This window comes from Pan troglodytes, chromosome 10 (assembly GCF_028858775.2).
Source record: "Pan troglodytes isolate AG18354 chromosome 10, NHGRI_mPanTro3-v2.0_pri, whole genome shotgun sequence".
NCBI lineage: Eukaryota > Metazoa > Chordata > Mammalia > Primates > Hominidae > Pan > Pan troglodytes.
The window spans coordinates 110,287,531-110,307,020 of NC_072408.2; the positions used below are offsets into that span (position 1 = coordinate 110,287,531).

The 19,490-nt window shown below is 36.8% G+C and overlaps 1 protein-coding gene across 9 annotated transcripts in view; it reads right to left on the reverse strand.

The window, feature by feature from the left end:
* C12H12orf42 (chromosome 12 C12orf42 homolog) overlaps positions 1-19,490 on the reverse strand; it is a 196,280-nt gene that overhangs the window by 168,575 nt on the left and 8,215 nt on the right. For 5 of the 9 annotated variants that reach the window (XM_054664622.1, XM_063786012.1, XM_001157072.7 and 2 more), the window contains exon 2: positions 3,801-3,899. In XM_054664622.1, the coding sequence (XP_054520597.1) occupies positions 3,801-3,899 (99 nt within the window). Of the gene's footprint in view, positions 1-3,372; positions 3,517-3,800; positions 3,900-19,490 lie in introns of those variants that run through there. The other 4 variants (XM_063786014.1, XM_063786016.1, XM_016924062.3 and 1 more) reach the window with 2 other exon arrangements.

The following is a 19,490-nucleotide window of genomic DNA, read 5'->3' on the forward strand; positions in this document are numbered from 1 at the left end:
CTTTTATTAAAAGTAAACCTTTTTCTAAAGAACCATGATAAGTTTGTAAATGTAAAATTAGTCATGCTCAAACAAATCTATCAACCAGAAACATAGCTCTGGCTTTTAAATCAAGCCACCACTTTTGATTAATTAAATCTTACCCAAAGTAGATTTTCCTTTATTATTAATGTATTTCATTCATATCAATTCAGAGTAGAGCAATTTTGAAATCAAAATAAATTTTTACCAAAGCCAGGGTTTACAAAATCAACAGTGCTACATGTTCATGGGTTCTGCCTTCATGAACTGTAGGAGAAGGAAAGGTAGCTGGATTTTGAAACTTCATAAAATTCTAAACATCAAATATTGGGAATTAGCAGTAAATAGACAAAGGTTTAGAGACCCTCAAGATAAATTTTCCAAAGTTAGGCTTCTCTCCTGGTTAACATAAGTCAAAGGATTCTCTGAAAAAATACAGTAAATTTGAACTTTTGTGTGGCCTTTTTATTTGTATGTCTGTGTTTTAGCAAGCACCCTGGAATGGCAAATGCTTCCTCATTGGTGGAACCATGTAGATTCAGAAAAAAGCCATCTTCCATTGAGAAGACAATTGTTTTCTATAGAGACAAAAAACAAATGCCCATGACCCAGGTCACCTCATCCCAGCAGGCTTTTGCCACGGCTTCCTCTGAGCAAACACAACAAAGTCCAGAGCAGTCAATCCTGCTGCCCCACACTGGGCCCCCACAGTTGTGCTCTGCTATTTACCCTTCCTATTAATCTGTCAATGTTCTAGTCAAACATGCAAAACAATATGGTGGGCACATAGTTTGATTGGTCATTGCTAAGTAACTTGGACCAAAGATGAAGAAATGGAACTTCCAACCAACAAAATGTGAGGCCCAATCTGATTGTTAGAAAATGTTCAACAATACCAGTGCATGACAATTTTCTCAGGGTGGCTGTGATTTAGCATCTCTCTCACCGAAAAAGAGTGGTCCCAATAAATGACACTCAGTTCCAGAATCTAAATTCAGGTCATGTTGCTGTTCCTATCATTGCAGCATAGAACTGTCTGGGCATTTTGCAAAGGAAGATGTTCATTAGAAGATGTCATCATTCCACAGTGAAAAGACCGTTGAGGAATTTGGTTTGGTACACAAGTTGAGTCCCGGGCTAACAAAATATTTTTTGAACTGAAAAACAAGAGTCCTTGGTTCAACACTTCCTGGATGCTGAAAAGTATAACTCTGTATTTCCAAAAGGCAATCTGAATTATCAAACATTTTGAGCAAATTTAATAGCTTATATTCTTATTTCACTTTCCTCCTTTTCTGCTAGGCCAGATGAAACCTCAGAATCTTTCTCAACACAAAGCTGTGGGTAGCCACCTTTATTCTCCTGGGATTAACATGAAAGATGGGGCCTGTTTGTCATTCCAGCCCTAGACCCTCAAGTGAACATATTCAAGTACAAGATGTACAGATGAGCAACAACTGTCCAAGAAACACCTTTTTAGAAATACAGAGTGTGCATTTCCTTGCTGTGTGTTTTCAGAAAGCAGGAAGTATGGAAAGAGTAAGTGGCTAGGATGTCAGAGCATACAGCAAATTTAAAGAAAACATAGATAATGAAAGCAGGCTGATGTGGGGTAAAATCCCCACCATTCACTAGCTATTTACAAGGTATTTGTCCTGCGGAAAATAACAGCTCTGAGACATGTTTGTTCATATATAAAATGGAGAAAATGAGACCACATACTATATAAGTCAGGACATCTGACTCCTGTCCCTGACCCATTTCCTCTGTCCACTTCGCCACAGACCACAAGCAGCTCCAGGCTATATCCTTGCCATTTTTGGACCCAAGAGGAAAAGAAACTCTCTCTTCCCATAATGAGTCCAAAAACTGAGAGGAAGAACTCTGGCTTGATATGGATTACGTGTTAACTATTGGATTCCCACTAAAGGATTCTGATTGGTCCAGACTGGTTCATATATCCAGCCTGATAGCCAAGAGGCCAAAGGATTGTGCTTGGGCTGTTTCCAAAACCACTTGGTGGGAATGGAGAGAAGCAGTTTCCTAAAAGAAGTGTTGTGTAAGGGGGATACTTTTCTTGGGCAGACAAAAGAGTAAATGTGTACTTTATGACCTCATGGAGTGAGAAGATTAAATAATGTAAAGAACTTACTAATGGCACATAGCAAGTTGTCCATAAATGCTAGCAAAGATGATGCTAATTGTCTTCATCACTATTATTATCAATCGCTACTGCAAAAGAATACAATCAATAGTAGGGTATTTACAGAAGGATACTTAATATATCACATTGAGTATTACTTACTGATGTCAGTTGTAAATCTGGCTACTCAAATAGCACTCTTAGTGAAATAACAAAGTACAATGGCCATAGATTTCATACTTCAATTTGAATTCAACTCATAATTCAAATTATAGAGATTTCACTGTGATCCAGCTTACTGAAAAAAAATGTGATGTTAAGGGATGAAATTTAAAAATTGATTCATTCATGCATCATAGCTCTTATGTACCAGACACTGAGCTAGACCCTGAGTAACACAGGGGAACAAAGCTGGCCAAGTTTCTACCCTAAAGGAGCTTACTTTTCAGAAGTGGAGCCACAGAGGAGTGGGAAGTGTTATGAAGAAAAACAATACATGGTAAGATTAGAAAGCACAGGATAGATTTTAGGTGTAGTGGTCATGGCAGGACCTCTGGGCAGAGATATGAACAAAGTATTGGAGTAAGCCATAAGAATCTCTCGGTGAAAGTGTTCTACTCCGAGAGAAGAGTAAGTGAGCACCAAGTCTGGAGGGTGGGTGGTAATGTGGCCACAGTAAAGTAAGCAGGGGAAGGGGACAGGAAGTTAGAGAGCTTGCCCACATTCCTGGCCAGATGTTCATGTCCTAATGCCTAGAACCTGTGAACATTACCTTAGGTGGCAAAAGGAACGTTGCAAATGTGATTAAGAACCTTGAGAAAGGGAGATGATCCTGGATTATCCCGGATCCAGTATAATATAATCCAATATAATGGTTGAAGAGGGAGGCAGAAGAGGTTGGAATGATGTGATGTGAGGAAGACTGAACCCTCTGTTACTTGTTTTGAAGATGGAGTAAAAGCAACAGGAGTCAAGGAATTCAGACAGCCTTCAGAAGCTGGAAAGGGAAGGAAACAGAATCTCCTCTAAAGTCTATAGAAAGGAATGAAACCTTGCCAACGCCTAGATTTTAACCCAGTGAGACCTGTATCAGACTTCTGAACCTACAGAACTAAGTGGAAGATAGTACACTTGTACTGTTTTAAGCCACTAAGTTTGTGGTAACTTGTTACAGCAGCTACAGAGAACTAATACAGAATCATTCTTACCATTACCAGAGCATTTGTAGTTTTTTATATGTCAGTGAAAAGTTTGTCTTCAGTTAAAAGCCCAGGCTTGTGCAACTTCTTAGGAACAATACCAGCAGCTTTAAAGTGAGCACATGTGCCTCAATCCTAATGGTGTGGCGTTACCTTAGTAACATAAGAAATAAATAATAGCAAAGACAACACATTTCTAAGTTTTCCTAGCATAAATGTAATGTGTCCCTAATAGTGGGAAAAAAATAATTTATGAAGGCATTTAAAATTATGCTATAATTTACAATGATGTGAGTATGGATAAATATGGAAACTAAGAGGATTATCTAAAATATAATATCAATGACACTGAATCAAGAATCAAAATTAGTGGCTGAAATGGAGCAAACCTATTAACCTAAAAAAAGTAAGAAAATATAGTATCTCTTATGCATTACCTGCATCCTGTTTGCAAAAGGTCTGATGGTTAGCAAGAATTCTTCTTCCCTTTGTTTCATACATATCACTGTAGACATTAATTTGACAAGTTCAACTCCCTATAAACAAAGAATGGAGAAAGAAGAGCAGGTTTACAATGATGCAATGATAATAATAGAGAAAAAAATGACATCTTTAAGAGCCAGAATCATCCTATCCATGAACATAGTATTTCTTGCCAGTGACTTTCAATAATTTTTTTTTTTTTTTTTTTTTTGGTGGAGACAGGGTCACATTATGTTGCCCAGGCTGGTCTGGAACTACTCCTGGACTCAAGCAATACTCGCACCTTGGCCTCAATAAAATTCTATACTTTTCTGCATAAAGTTCTTGATCATCTATTGCAAGATATAATCCTAGGTGGTGCTTGCTTTGGTTGGCTGGTTGGTTGGGGGAAGGGGGGTTGCACTGTAATGATGTCTTTTAAATCATCTTTCTAATCATTTCCAAAGTATAGACATGCAATTTAATTTTATACATTGTTTTAAAGCAGCAAGCTACTTAAGCTTTCATATTAATTCCAAAAAATATGTCTGTTGATTATTTGGGGATTTTGATGTGAACAATTGTATCACCTAGTAATAGTAATGGCTTTGTTCCTTTTTATTCAAAATTTTGAACTTTGAGTTTTCGTCTTATTGCACTAGTTTACATCTCTAAAACATATAGCTTAGGTCCTCAAGAAGCAAATAAAACTTAGGCCCTCATTTGCACAGGCCCCTGTGAGTTCCAGGAGTTATTAGGATTTGCAGAGTATTCTAGGTATAGAAAGGGAAGCCTAGTGAAATTGGGAAGCATTTCCAATAAATTGTTTTAAAAGATCTCAGAATAGAAAGACCTAAATCTCTAAGTCTCCAATATTCTTTGTGCATTCTTCCTTATATCAATTTTAATACATAATTTCTTATTTGTAGTTCTGAAGCTTGAGTTTTGAGATAGTTCAACCAATGGGAAGTTAAGGCAAGGAATATTGGTTACAGAGGTGTTAAAGGGTTGAAAAAGAAAAGAAAAGAAGACTAGGTGTGGAGTTGCAAAAAATAAGAGGAGGTGATATCAACAGGTCAGTAAATACTAACACTCATGAATCAGAGCCCCCAAAATAGTATAAGTTTCAGTCTTCACAGAAGTTGGATATGCTTGGTTGTTCCTGATGTTAACAGAAATTCATACATTTCCCCATCAAGTATGATATTTGTCATATTTTAATATTTTTGTAGATGTCTTTATCAAGTAAATTTTTCTTCTATTCCTAGTTTGTAAAAGTTTTTGGTTTTAAATTAGAGACAGATAGTAAATTCTATTAACTCTCTCCTCTGCAGCTGTTAAGAAGATTGTATATTTCCTTTCAATGATGCTGAAGTGATGCTACATTAACAAAATTTCCAATATTAAATGAACCAGGCATTCATGAGATAAAAAACAACGCAGTCATAACGTATTTTATTTTTAGTACAGTGCTGGATGGTGCTAAATTTTGTTTGTTAATATTTTATTTTGCTTTTTTTCTGCTTCAATGATCACAAGTGAAATTGCCTTTTTCCACTTTATAATGTCCTTACCTTATTTTAGTGTCAAAGTTATGCTAGCTGCAAAATACTTGGAGAATATTCTCTTTTTCTAACCACTGATAGTTTGTATAGGATTTAAATTACTTGCCCCTTAAATATCTGAATAACTATATTGGTAAAAATCTCCTTATTCTGATGTTATCTTTGTGGGAAAAATTTAAACTATTAATTCAATTTATTTAATGATTATAGGGTTATTTATATTTTCTATTTCTTTTTGTGTCAGTTTTAGTAAACTGCATTTTTCAAATAAATTATTTTATTTCCTAGATTTCCAGATTCATTGACTTTAAAACATATGTAATACACACATATTTTTATCTATTCAGCATAAACAATTCTATTCCATTATGTCCCTGTTTTAATTCTTAATATTATTTATAATGCATTTCTCATTTTTCTATTGACAAATATTGCCACAGACTTGTCAATTTTATTAATTTTTTCAAAGCACAAACTTTTATATTTGTGGATTCTTTTTATATGTTTATTTTCTAATTCATTCGTTTTTCTCTGTGGGGGGTGTTTGTTTTAAATTATTTATTCTCTTTCTTATACATTTTGGGGGCTTATTCTGCTATTCTTGTGTTTTTAATTCACTGTTTAGTCTTCTTTTCTAATGTATTTAAATAATTGTATTTTCTTCTAATACTACTTTCCCTGCCTCCAATGTTTTGAAATATAATGCTTTTATTATCTCTCATTTCTAATGCTTTTGCATTTGCATTTTGATTCCTTAACCCATATGTTGTTTAAATGTATGCTATTTCCCAATTATCTTTTTGCTATTAATTTTTAAATTGGTTACATTTTGATTCAAAAATAAGATTTGTTTGATATCAATTCTCTGAAATTTATTGAGAATTTTATAGTCTCCATGTAGCCAATTTTAATAAATATTTCATATGTGCTTAGATTCAATATTTTTGAATTATTGGATGTAATCTATAACTGTTCATTAGATCAAGCCTTTTAATTATGTTCAAATCATCTATATCCCTTGATTTTTTATCTGCTTCATCTGTTAATTACTGACAGAGATATATTAAAATCTCCCACTAATGTATTGGGTCTTTCTATTTTTTTCTGTAGTTCAGTCAATTTTCATAATTTTGAGAGTTTATAATTAGCTGCATTAAAGTTTAGAGTTATATCTTCTTAATAAATCATTTTATTATATAGTTTTCTTCTTTATCTCTACCAATTTTTTTCCTTAGACAGTCTTTAGTATGATGTTAATATAGCTATAGCAGTTTTCTTGTTAGTTTTGCTAACACAGTAAAACCTATGCCATAGTGTGATAAGTAATGTCCAAAAATAAAACATGGGTTTATGTATGTGGCTAAAGAAATATTTTTAGTTACTCTGTTCTGTCATGAAAAAATCCAAAAAGTAAATAAGGAAAAACTTGTCCTCTAAGAAACTGAAGAAATGTATACCATACAGGAAAACTCTTAAATGATCAAGAGTCTGTCACATCCTAATCCTACTCATCTCTCAACAGAAGAAAATAAATCTAGCCTGTCCCTATTTAAAAGTAAAGGGAAGGACAGAAGTCGAATGCTGAAGACATTCTTTCTAAATTCTTTTTTTATTCGTATTTTTGTGGGCTACATTTTCCTGGGGGTTTACTACATATTTTTTTCCATACTTGAACTTTTAACATTTTTGTTCCTTATGGTTTGGGGTGTGTTTTCTAAAATCAACATAAAGCGAGTTACTTTAAAAAAAAATACCATCTGACAATCTTAACTAAGAAGTTTAGCCCTTTTCTATTTATTGTGATAATGGATATATTTGGACTTAATTTCTACCATCTTGTATGTGCTTTCTACTTATCTACGTGTCCTGGTTCTTCTGTTTTTTGTTTGGGTTTTTTTTTTTTTTTCCCTACACTTTTAGAATTGACTAAATTATTTTTTCTTTTTCTTTTTCTAGTTTCTCCCCTCTATGTCTTGGAAGTTATTCATACAATTTTACCTTTATAATAAAACATGTATACTAACTTACAGTCTAAGTATTTTATAAATTTAACACTCTTGTAACTAAAACAAGGTTCTTTAACATGGACCACCCACTGCCAAATTCAAAGCTGTTGTTGTCCAATATTTTAGCTGCCTAAATTGCTGTTCTTTTCCCCCACAAGTTAGACGTCACTATTATTGTTCTAATTTTTTGCAGTCAACTATTATTTTGATTTATGCACATACTTATCAATATGTTTCATAATCAGCCTTTTTTGCATCTCAAATCTGTCTGGGATTACATTTTTCCTTCTTAAGGAAAATCCTTTACAATCACCTTTAGTGAGGGTCTACTGGTGGTAAACTCTCAGGTCTGTTTGGAAATGTCTTTATTTTATCCTTGCACTTGAATATAGTTTTGCTGGGTGTGCAGTTCTAGGTTGACAATTATTTTCTCTCAGTCCACTTAAGGTATTATTCTACCATCTTATAGTTTTCATTATTTCTGTTGTAAAGATAGTGGTCAGTCTGTTGCCAATGCCTATTCTCTACAGTGTTTTGGGTTTTGTTTTGCATTTTGCTTTATTTTGTTTTGTTTCTAGTCTTCTCGCTTGTCCCTTCTGTGGCTTAAGATCTTTTGTGTGTATATGAATGTGGATTTTTAGTTTCATTTTCGTGAATCTAGATGTGAATTGTTTTTTATGCGTACTGTCTGTGATTTGCTGGACTTCCTGTATGTTAGGATATATATCTTTGAATAATTCTGAGAAGGGTTTCAGTCGTTATCTCCTTAAATATTACCTCTCAACTTATGTTTCTATTATCCTTATGGAATTCTGATTAAATTTGTTAGACCTTTTTCTATTTTCCATGTCTTTTCACTTATTCTTTTTGTTTATTTTTTCTTTTTTGTCTCCCACCTTTCTAGCCACTGGATATTCTCTTTAGATTTACATTCCAGTTCATTAAACTCTTCTTCAGGTTCTTCTTATCTACTATTTAACTTGCCTATTGAATTTTTAATTTAAATATATTTCTATAAGTTTATTTTTACAATATGACTGATTTTACTTTATGCATCTGTTTCTTGCTTATAGTTTTGAACTTATTTTTCCTCTCAATATAGTAAATATACTTAATTTCATATAATATCAAAAATCTATGCAGGTCTAAAATTGGTGTCTGTTATTTCTGTTGTCTCTCAGACTACCTCTTTGCTTGTGGGTATTGTGATTTTGGACAGTGAGCTTCTCATTTTAGTTTGAACCTTATATGTAAAATTCCAAGCACCAAGAGTGAACTCTAATGTGAACTATGGATTTTGGGTGATGATGCGTGTAGGTTAATCAGTTGTAGCAAACGTACCACTTGGATCGGGTTGTTGATAATGGGGAACACTGTACATGTGTAGGGGCATAGCGTATAAGGGGTATGTGTCTACTCTACTCTCAATTTTGTTGTGAACCTGAAACAGCTCTAAAAAAATAAAAAATTTAAGAAAATTCTCGAAGGCCTGTGTTTAACTCACAGTTTCCCAGAAAGGATCCAGCCTCAGGCCATTTTAAATTAAATTCTCCAGCTGAAATGTTTTTTCAGACCCTCAAAAACATGGCATAAGGACTCAAGCATTTATGAGAGCTGGCTTGTAGTTACGAAAATTACGGTTACGATTTTTCTTCACCCCTCCCACAGTAAAAGTTGAATCAAGCAGCCGTTTTTTTGCTGAATTTTTTATGTCAGGTTTATGTTTTTTTTTATTTTTCTTTTTTTTCTTTCTTGTTTATTATACTTTAAGTTCTAGGGTACATGTGCACAACATGCAGGTTTGTTAGATAGGTATACATGTGCCATGTTGGTTTGCTGCACTCATCAACTCATCATTTACATTAGGTATTTCTCCTAATGCTATCCCTCCCCCAGCCCTCACCACATGACAGGCCCTGGTGTGCGATGTTGCCCATCCTGTGTCCAAGTGTTCTCATTGTTCAGTTCCCACCTATGAGTGAGAATATGCAGTGTTTGGTTTTCTGTCCTTGTGATAGTTTGCTGAGAATGATAGTTTCCAGCTTCACCCACATCCCAGCAAAGGACATGAACTCATCCTTTTTTATGGCTGCATAGTATTCCATGGTGTATACGTGCCACATTTTCTTAATCGAGTCTATCATTGATGGACATTTAGGTTGGTTCCAAGTCTTTGCTATTATGAATAGTGCCGCAATAATCATATGTGTGCATGTGTCTTTATAGTAGCATGATTTATAATCGTTTGTGTATATACCCAGTAATGGGATTGCTGGGTCAAATGGTATTTCTAGTTTTAGATCCTTGAGGAATCGCCACACTGTCTTCCACAATGGTTGAACTAATTTACACTCCCACAAACAGTGTAAAAGCTTTCCTATTTCTTCACATCCTCTCCAGCATCTGTTGTTTCCTGACTTTTTAATGATCAGCATTCTAACTGGTGTGAGACAGTATCTCATTGTGGTTTTGATTTGCATTTCTCTGATGACCAGTGGTGATAAGCATTTTTTTATGCGTCTCTTGGCTGCATAAATGTCTTCTTTTGAGAAGTGTCTGTTAGTATCCTTTGCCCACTTTTCAATGGGGTTGTTTTTTTCTTGTAATTTGTTTAAGTTCTTTGTAGATTCTGGATATTAGCCCCTTGTCAGATGGGTAGATTGCAAAAAATTTTCTCCCATTCTGTAGGTTACCTGTTCACTCTGATGGTAGTTTATTTTGCTGTGCAGAAGCTCTTTAGTTTAATTAGATCCAATTTGTCGATTTTGGCTTTTGTTGCCATTGCTTTTGGTGTTTTAGTCATGAAGTCCTTCCCCATGCCTATGTCCTGAACAGTATTGCCTAGGTTTTCTTCTAAGGTTTTATGGTTTCAGGTCTAACATTTAAGTCTTTAATCTATCTTGAATTAATTTTTGTATAAGGTGTAAGGAAGGGATCTGGTTTCAGTTTTTTTTTTTTTTTTTTTTTTTGAGAAGGAGTCTCGCTCTGTCGCCCAGGCTGGAGTGCAGTGGCACGATCTCGGCTCACTGCAAGCTCCACCTCCTGGGTTCATGCCATTCTCCTGCCTCAGCCTTCTGAGTACCTGGGACTACAAGTGCCTGCCACCATGCAAGGCTAATTTTTTGTATTTTTGGTAGAGATGGGGTTTCACCATGTTAGCCAGGATGGTCTCAATCTCCTGATCTCGTGATCTGCCCGCCTCGGCCTCCCAAAGTGCTGGGATTACAGGCATGAGCCACCGTGCCCGGCCCAGTTTCAGTCTTCTACATATGGCTAGCCAGTTTTCCCAGCACCATTTATTAAATAGGGAATACTTTCTCCATTTCTTGTTTGTGTCAGGTTTGTCAAAGATCAGATGGTTGTAGACGTGTGCTGTTATTTCTGAGGCCGCTGTTCTGTTCCATTGGTCTATATATCTGTTTTTGTATCAGAAACATGCTGTTTTGGTTACTGTAGCCTTGTAGTATAGTTTGAAATCAGGTAGTGTGATGCCTCCAGCTTTGTTCTTTTGGCTTAGGATTGTCTTGGCAATGCGGGCTCTTTTTTAGTTCCATATGAACTTTAAAGTAGCTTTTTCCAATTCTGTGAAGAAAATCACTGGTAGCTTGATGGGGATAGCACTGAATCTATAAATTACCTTGGGCAGTATGGCCATTTTCATGATATTGATTCTTCCTGTCCATGAGCATGAAATGTTCTTCCATTTGTTTCTGTCCTCTTTTATTTTGTTGAGCAGTGGTTTGTAGTTCTCCTCAAAGAGGTCCTTCACATCCCTTGTAAGTTGTATTCCTAGGTATTTTATTCTCTATGTAGCAATTGTGGATGGGAGTTCACTCATGATTTGGCTCCCTGTTTTTCTATTATTGGTATATAGGAATGCTTGTGATTTTTGCACATTGGTTTTGTATCCTGAGACTTTGCTGAAGTTGCTTATCAGCTTAAGGAGACTTGGGGCTGAGATGATGGGGTTTTCTAGATATACAATCATGTCATCTGCAAACAGGGACAATTTGACTTCCTCTTTTCCTAATTGCATACCCTTTATTTCTTTCTCTTGCCTGATTGCCCTGGCCAGAACTTCCAACACTATGTTGAATAGGAGTGGTGACAGAGAACATCCTTGTCTTGTGCCAGTTTTCAAAGGGAATGCTTCCAGTTTTTGCCCAATCAGTATGATATTGATTGTGGGTTTGTCATAGATAGGTCTTATTATTTTGAGGTATGTTCCATTAATACCTAGTTTATTGAGAGTTTTTAGCATGAAGGGCTGTTGAATTTTCTCAAAGGCCTTTTCTACATCTATTGAGATAATCATGTGTTTTTTGTCATTGGTTCTGTTTATGTGACAGATTACGTTTATTAATCTGCATATGTTGAGCCAGCCTTGCATCCCAGTGATGAAGCTGACTTCATCATGGCGGATAAGCTTTTCAGTGTGCTGCTGGATTCGGTTTGCCAGTATTTTATTGAGGATTTTTGCATCAATGTCCATCAGGGATATGGGGCTAAAATTCTCTTTTTTTGTTGTTGTTTTGGTATCGGGATAATGCTGGCCTCATAAAATGAGTTAGGGAGGATTCCCTCTTTTTCTATTGATTGGAATAATTTCAGAAGGAATGGTACCAGTTCTTCTTTGTACCTCTGGTGGAATTTGGCTATGAATCCATCCGGTCCTGCACTTTTTTTGGTTGGTAGGCTATTAATTATTGTCTCCATTTCAGAGCCTGTTATTGGTCTATTCAGAGATTCAACTTCTTCCTGGTTTAGTCTTGGGAGGGTGTATATGTCCAGGAATTTATCCATTTCTTCTAGATTTTCTAGCTTATTTGTGTAGAGGTGTTTACAGTATTATCTGATAGTAGTTTGTATTTCTGTGGGATCAGTGGTGATATCCCCTATATGATTTTTTATTGAGTCTATTTGATTCTTCTCTCTTTTCTTATTAGTCTTGCTAGCAGTCTATCAATTTTATTGATCTTTCAAAAAACCAGCTCCTGGATTCATTGATTTTTTGAAGGGATTTTTGTGTCTCTATCTCATTCAGTTCTGCTCTGATCTTAGTTATTTCTTGCCTTCTGCTAGCTTTTGAATTTATTTGCTCTTGCTTCTCTAGTTCTTTTAATTTTGATGTTAGAGTGTTGATTTTAGATCTTTCCTGCTTTTCTTGTGGGCATTTAGTGCTATAAATTTCCCTCTACACACTGCTTTAAATGTGTCCCAGAGATTCTGGTATGTTGTGTCTTTGTTCTCATTGGTTTCAAAGAACATCTTTATTTCTGCCTTCATTTCGTTATTTTCCCAGTAGTCATTCAGGAGCAGGTTGTTCAGTTTCCATGTAGTTGTGCAGTTTTGAGTGAGTTTCTTAATCCTGAGTTCTAATTTGATTGCACTGTGGTCTCAGAGACAATTTCTTGTGATTTCTGTTCTTTTACATTTGCTGAGGAGTGCTTTACTTCCAATTATGTGATCAATTTTAGAGTAAGTGTGATGTGGTGCTGAGAAGAATGTATATTCTGTTGATTTGGGGTGGAGAGTTCTGTAGATGTGTATTAGGTCTACTTGGTGCAGAACTGAATTTAAGTGTTGGATATCCTTGTTAACCTTCTGTCTCACTGATCTGTCCAATATTAACAGTGGGGTGTTAAAGTCTCCCATTATTATGGTGTGGGAGTCTAAGTCTCTTTGTAGGTCTCTAAGGACTTGCTTTATGAATCTGGGTGCTCCTGCATTGGGTGCATATATATTTAGGATAGTTAGCTCTTCTTGTTAAATTGATCCCTTTACCATTATATAATGGCCTTCTTTATCTCTTTTGATCTTTGTTGGTTTAAAGTCTGTTTTATTCAAGACTAGGCTTGCAACCCCTCCTTTTTTTTGCTTTCCATTTGCTTGGTAGATCTTCCTCCATCCCTTTACTTTGAGCCTATGTGTGTCTCTGCATGTGAGATGGGTCTCCTGAATACAGCACACTAATGGGTCTTGACTCTTTATCCAATTTGCCAGTCTGTGCCTTTTAATTGGGGTATTTAGCCCATTTACATTTAAGGTTAATATTGTTATGTGTGAATTTGATCCTGTTATTATGATGTTAGCTGGTTATTTTGCCCATTAATTGATGCAGTTTCTTCATAGCACTGATGGTCTTTACAATTTGGCATGTTTTTGCAGTGGCTGGTACTGGCTGTTCCTTTCCATGTATAGTGCTTCTTTCAGGAGCTCTTGTAAGGCAGGCCTGGTGGTGATAAAATCTCTCAGCATTTGCTTGTCTGTAAAGGATTTTATTTCTCCTTCACTTATGAAGCTTAGTTTGGCTGGATATGCAATTCTGGGTTGAAAATTCTTTAAGAATGTTGAATATTGGCCCCCACTCTCTTCTGGCTTGTAGGGTTTCTGCCGAGATATCTGCTGTTAGTCTGATGGGCTTCCCTTTGTGGGTAACCCAACCTTTCTCTCTGGCTTCCCTTAACATTTTTTCCTTCATTTCAACCTTGGTGAATCTGACAATTGTGTGTCTTGGGGTTGCTCTTCTTGAGGAGTATCTTTGTGGTGTTCTCTGTATTTCCTGAATTTGAATGTTGGCCTGCCTTGGTAGGTTGAGGAAGTTCTCCTGAACAATATCCTGAAGAATGTTTTCCAACGTGGTTCCATTCTCCCCATTACTTTCAGGTACACCAATCAAACATAGATTTGGTCTTTTCACATAGTCCCACATTTCTTAGAGGCTTTGTTCATTTCTTTTTACTCTTTTTTCTCTAAGCTTGTCTTCTCGCTTTATTTCATAAAGTTGATCTTCAATCTCTGATACCGTTTCTTCCGCTTGCTTGAATTGGCTATTGAAGCTTGTGCATGTGTCACAAAGTTCTCATGCCATGGTTTTCAGCTCCATCAGTTCACTTAAGGTCTTCTCTACACTGTTTATTCTAGTTAGCCACTCGTCTAACCTTTTTTTAAGGGTTTTAGCTTCCTCGCAATGGGTTTGAACATACTCCTTTAGCTTAGAGAAGTTATTAAAGACCTTCTGAAGCCTACTTCTGTCAACTCATCAAAGTCATTCTCCAACCAGCTTTGTTCCATTGCTGGCAAGGAGCTGCAACACTTTGGAGGAGAAGAGGCACTCTGATTTTAGAATTCTTAGCTTTTCTGCTCTGGTTTCTCCCCATCTTTGTGGTTTTATCTACCTTTTGTCTTTGATGTTGGTGTCCTACAGATGGGCTTTTGGTGTAGATGTCCTTTTTGTTGATGTTAATGCTATTCCTTTCTGTTTTTTAGTTTTCCTTCTAAAAGTCAGGTCCCTTAGCTGCAGGTCTGTTGGAGTTTACTGGAGGTCCACTCCAGACCCTGTTTGCCCGGGTATCACCAGCAGAGGCTGCAGAACAGCAAATAATGCTGCCTGATCCTTTCTCTGGAAGCTTTGTCCCAGAGGGGCACCCACCTGTATGAGGTGACTGTCAGCCCCTAATGGGAGGTGTCTCCCAGTTAGGCTACACAGGGGTCAGGGACTCACTTGAGGAAGCAGTCTGTCTGTTCTCAGAGCTCAAACACCATGCTGGGAGAACCACTGCTCTCCTCAGAGCTGTTAGACAGGGATGTTTAAGTCTGCAGACGTTATTGCTGCCTTTTGTTCAGCTATGCCCTGCCCACAGAAGTGCCTCTATGGAGGCAGTAGGCCTTGCTGAGCTATGGTGGGTTCCCCCAGTTTGAGCTTCCCGGCTGCTTTGTTTACCTATTCAAGCCTCAGCAATGGCAGATGCCCCTCCCCCATCCACACTGCAGCCTCACAGGTTGACCTCAGACTGCTACGCTAGAGTGAGCAAGGCTCCATGGGCATGGGACCCACCGAGCCAGGCACAGGAGAAAATCTCCTGGTCTGCCAGTTGCTAAGACTATGGGAAAAGTACAGTATTTGGGCAGGAGTGTCCTGTTTTTCCAAGTATAGCTTGTCACGGCTTCCCTTGGCTAGGAAAGGGAAATCCCCTGACCACTTGCACCTCCCAGGTGAGACAACGCCCCGCCCTGCTTCAGCTCGCCCTCCATGGGCTGCACCCACTGTCCAACCAGTCCCAGTGAGATGACCCAGGTACCTCAGTTGGAAATGCAGAAATCACCCATCTTCTGTGTCCATCACACTGGGAGCTGCAGACCAGAGCTATTCCTATTCGGCCATCTTGGAACAGGAACCCAAACTATGTCAGGTTTATGTATTGCTCCTTCCTACACTAGGATCCCCAGCTTTATGTTTCAGCTAAGCTCCCCACTTTATTTCTAACAGCCTATCTTCTGTATTGCCATTAAAATTTAAATCTTAGTCTCCGACATTTAAAAGAAATCATTTAAGTTCTGGCATTCTGTTATTTCTCAGGATTTCTACCTTTATGCCAGCTCATAAATGCATCTTACAATGTTTTAAAAATATTTTATCCAGTTTTTAGTCAATTTGGAGAGTCATATAGGATAACTGCTCTGAAATTCTCTTAAAAATACAAAATCCCCCATTTTATTTCTAAGTTATCTTTATTAATTTTTTAAACTATTGCATTTTGTATTTATTTGGTATTGAATCAGTTTATTCAATATTATTATTTATCCATTGATTTTATTTTCACATATCAGTGAGCAATGTTATTTGCAATTAGTGATCTTTTTCTTCCTTTTCAATGACTATACCACTTATTTCTGTTTTACATCTTATTTAATTTTCTAGAATTTTTAGAACAATCAAAAAGAATAATGGCAATGATAGGTCTCCTTGTTTTAATTGTAATTTTAATTTTAAAGTCCTCTAGTGTTTTTCATTAAGTATGATAATTGCTTTCATATTAAAATAGTTTATTATGTTAAATAAGTATCTATCTCTTTCTAATTTATAAAATATTATAAGGAGTAGTTTTATAATACATTTGGTATTTAATAGAATTCCCATATGATTATTCTTGTTTATTATATTATTGTTATATATTCCTAGAATTCCTAATATTAAACCATTCTGAAATAATATCTAGTGGGTAGTAGCATACCTTACATTGATGAATTAAATGTGTGCATAGGGTTTTTAGAACATTAGCGTCTATATGCATGCATAAAATTGTTGATTTTGTTTTATCATACTCTTAGTCCAGTTTGGCAATCATATAAATTAGAAAAATTTCACCAGTGTTTATGTATTAAATTTCTATAATGTGGAACTTCTTTTTCCTTAAAACATTTAAAGAACTGACTCGTAAAACTATCTGGGCTTAGAACTTTTTTGGGAATTAAATATTTGAAAGCATTTTTCATCTTTGTCATAACTATTGTTCTAATCAGGTCATCCACCTCTCCTTGAGTTAATTTTAATTATTTTTCCCATCAATATAATAATATTTGTTGGGCTATTTTAACTGCATAGTTTACCACTGAATTCTACATAGTAGTTTTTATATTGAATCTCTATATGTACTATAACAAGAGGAAACTCTGGTGCATCCATCCCATTTTCTTGGAATTGTAGATGTAGTAGCTTCTGTTGTACTCTCCAGAAAAAAATATAGAAACAAACACTCCTTGCCTCAAGAGATAATTGGCAAGATTAAAGAAAGCCTTATATCTAATGGACCAAATTTAGCAGGAATTAGGTAATAAGGTTCCACCTCTACACTCTATTGTTATCTGGCTGCTTCTTTTGCTTCCCTGTGCTCAGACATGGCAGGCCTTGAGCTCCTTGTTTCTACATGGCAATGACACCTTGTAAACCTTGGCAAATGTCAGTCACTATTATTTCTACCCCCAGATCCTCCAATGTAATTTGTGAGTTATCTTCAGTCAATTTGATTGGAGAGAATGGAAAACTCACCCTGGCTTAAAACTCAAGCCTCATTTCTCACTTTAATCTTTATCATGGAGCCCTTTACTCAGAGAGTCATTTTAGTGGACATCAATAAAGCTGATAAGCTGAATCAAAATAGGCCTTATTCTATGAGCCAGGACTCTGAAGGGAAAAAGGAATTCCTGACTTCCCAAACATAACCCCCAACTTGTTAGAAACTCCTTGTTTTCAATTTTGTTTTTTTGTTTGTTTGTTTAAGATAGAGTCTCACTCTGTCACCCAGGTTGGAGGGCAGTGGCACGATCTCAGCTCACTGCAACCTCTGCCTCCCAGGTTCAAGTGATTCTCACGCTTCAGCCTCCTGAGTAGCCGGGATTACAGGCGTGTGCAACTACACCCAGCTAAATTTTGTACTTTTTAGTAGAGATGGGGTTTCGCCCTGTTAGCCAGGCTGGTCTTGAACTCCTGAGCTCAAGTGATCCACCTGCCATGGCCTCCCAAAATGCTGGGATTACAGGGGTGAGCCACCGCACCTGGCCCTCATTCTTAATTCTATGTGTTTGTGGTTTATCTTTTCCTTAAATACATTATCCAGCAATTTGCATCTTACTGTTTCACAGTCTGAAATAGGAGATTCAGTCTGCGTCAAAAGCAACTGTAAACACCTCAACTGCCTGACTTCACAGGTCTTCGTCCTAATATTCCTCTAGTCACATGGCATATCTTCTTTCCATAAACTTGCTCCTTTCTGCTAGCTTCTTTAACCTTTAACAAAAATTTCCTCTCCCTCAACTGTGTTTCATAGACTTCTACTTATTCATGGCATCCATTTGATCATAATCTTTAATGGTTCTTTCTCCAGCTCATGACTTTTCAATTCCTTCCCTGATGCAAACTGCCAGATTATCTCAGTATTTCCAGTTCAGAGTCAGGAAGTGGAAAATCTTACCAGCCCAGCTCATCCCTTCATCCCATGCCACATCATAGATCCCAAGAAGCTTAGGAAAGGATAAGGGCATAGGGCAAGTCAAGTGTCTGTCTCCAGTCCCACCATCTCCTTTAGGACACCTCAACAACAGTTCAAAATTAACCCGTCGAATTATTGATCCACACCCCCATCTTGATTCTCTTCCCCATCTCTGCAATGTGCACCACCATCTGCCAAGTGTGCTACCGTCAGTTCCTCCCTTTCCCTCTTCACCCCACGCAAGCAATCTCATCCATCAGCTCTCATCAGTTCTTTCCCTAAAGTAGATCCTAAATCCATCTTCATTTCCATTAACACTACCTTAATCCAGGATACTGCTGTTTCTTGTCTGGATTACTACAGCAGCCTTCTAACAGCTTCCTAACCACTTGTTGCACTTTCCATTCTTTCCTTCATTCAATCCATATTCTACAAAGCAGAGGTAGTGGTGACAAAATATAAATTCCGTCACATAGATCCCTCAAAATCCTTCAGTAGCTTCCTATTTCTCTTAGAATAAAATCCAGTATTTTCCCACATCTGATATAGCTTTCGACTATCTGATTCTGGCTAATCTCTCAAACCTCATCTTGCAATATTCTCCCCACACTCACAATGTTTCAGCCACATCAGCATTGCTTCAGTGACTCAGGATCCCTGAAGCTCTTTTCTGCCTCAGGGCCTTTGCACATGCCTCTGCTTGCTTGATGTTCCCCACACTCACAATGTTCTGGCCATATCAGCCTTGCTTCAGTGACTCAGGATCCCTGAAGCTCTTTTCTGCCTGAGAACCTTTGCACGTGCCTCTGCTTGCTTGGTGTTCCCCTGCTTTCTCACTTGCTTTAGGTCCCAGCTGAAATGTGATTTCCTCAGAGAGGACTTGGCCACCCTAAACCAAAGGGAATCTCCCTCAACTTGTAGCTCTTTATTTTACCCCCTTACATCTTCATATTTTTGCCCTCCTCTTTAAATTATTGGTGGGGGGGAAACTACAAAGAACACGAAAAAAGCAAAAGCCAAAAGGGGAGACAAAAAAAAAAAACCTTAGAGACAAGAAAAAGGAGAAAAAGACAAGAAATTAAGAGGAAATAGGCATGAAAGTATTAGCATTTATGAAAAATAAGTTCATAAAATTGTTAAATATACTTAAATGTTATACACCCCTAAAGCAAACATTCTTACTACTTACTTCTAACTCTTAGATAATGATTTCTAACTTCATCTTCAAGATAAGTCATCTTTCTTTGAATTCCAGTAAGTACAATATTCACTAGTGTAAGAATTTACCAAAACGAAGGCTCGAAATGAGTTAGAAGTATTTGAAA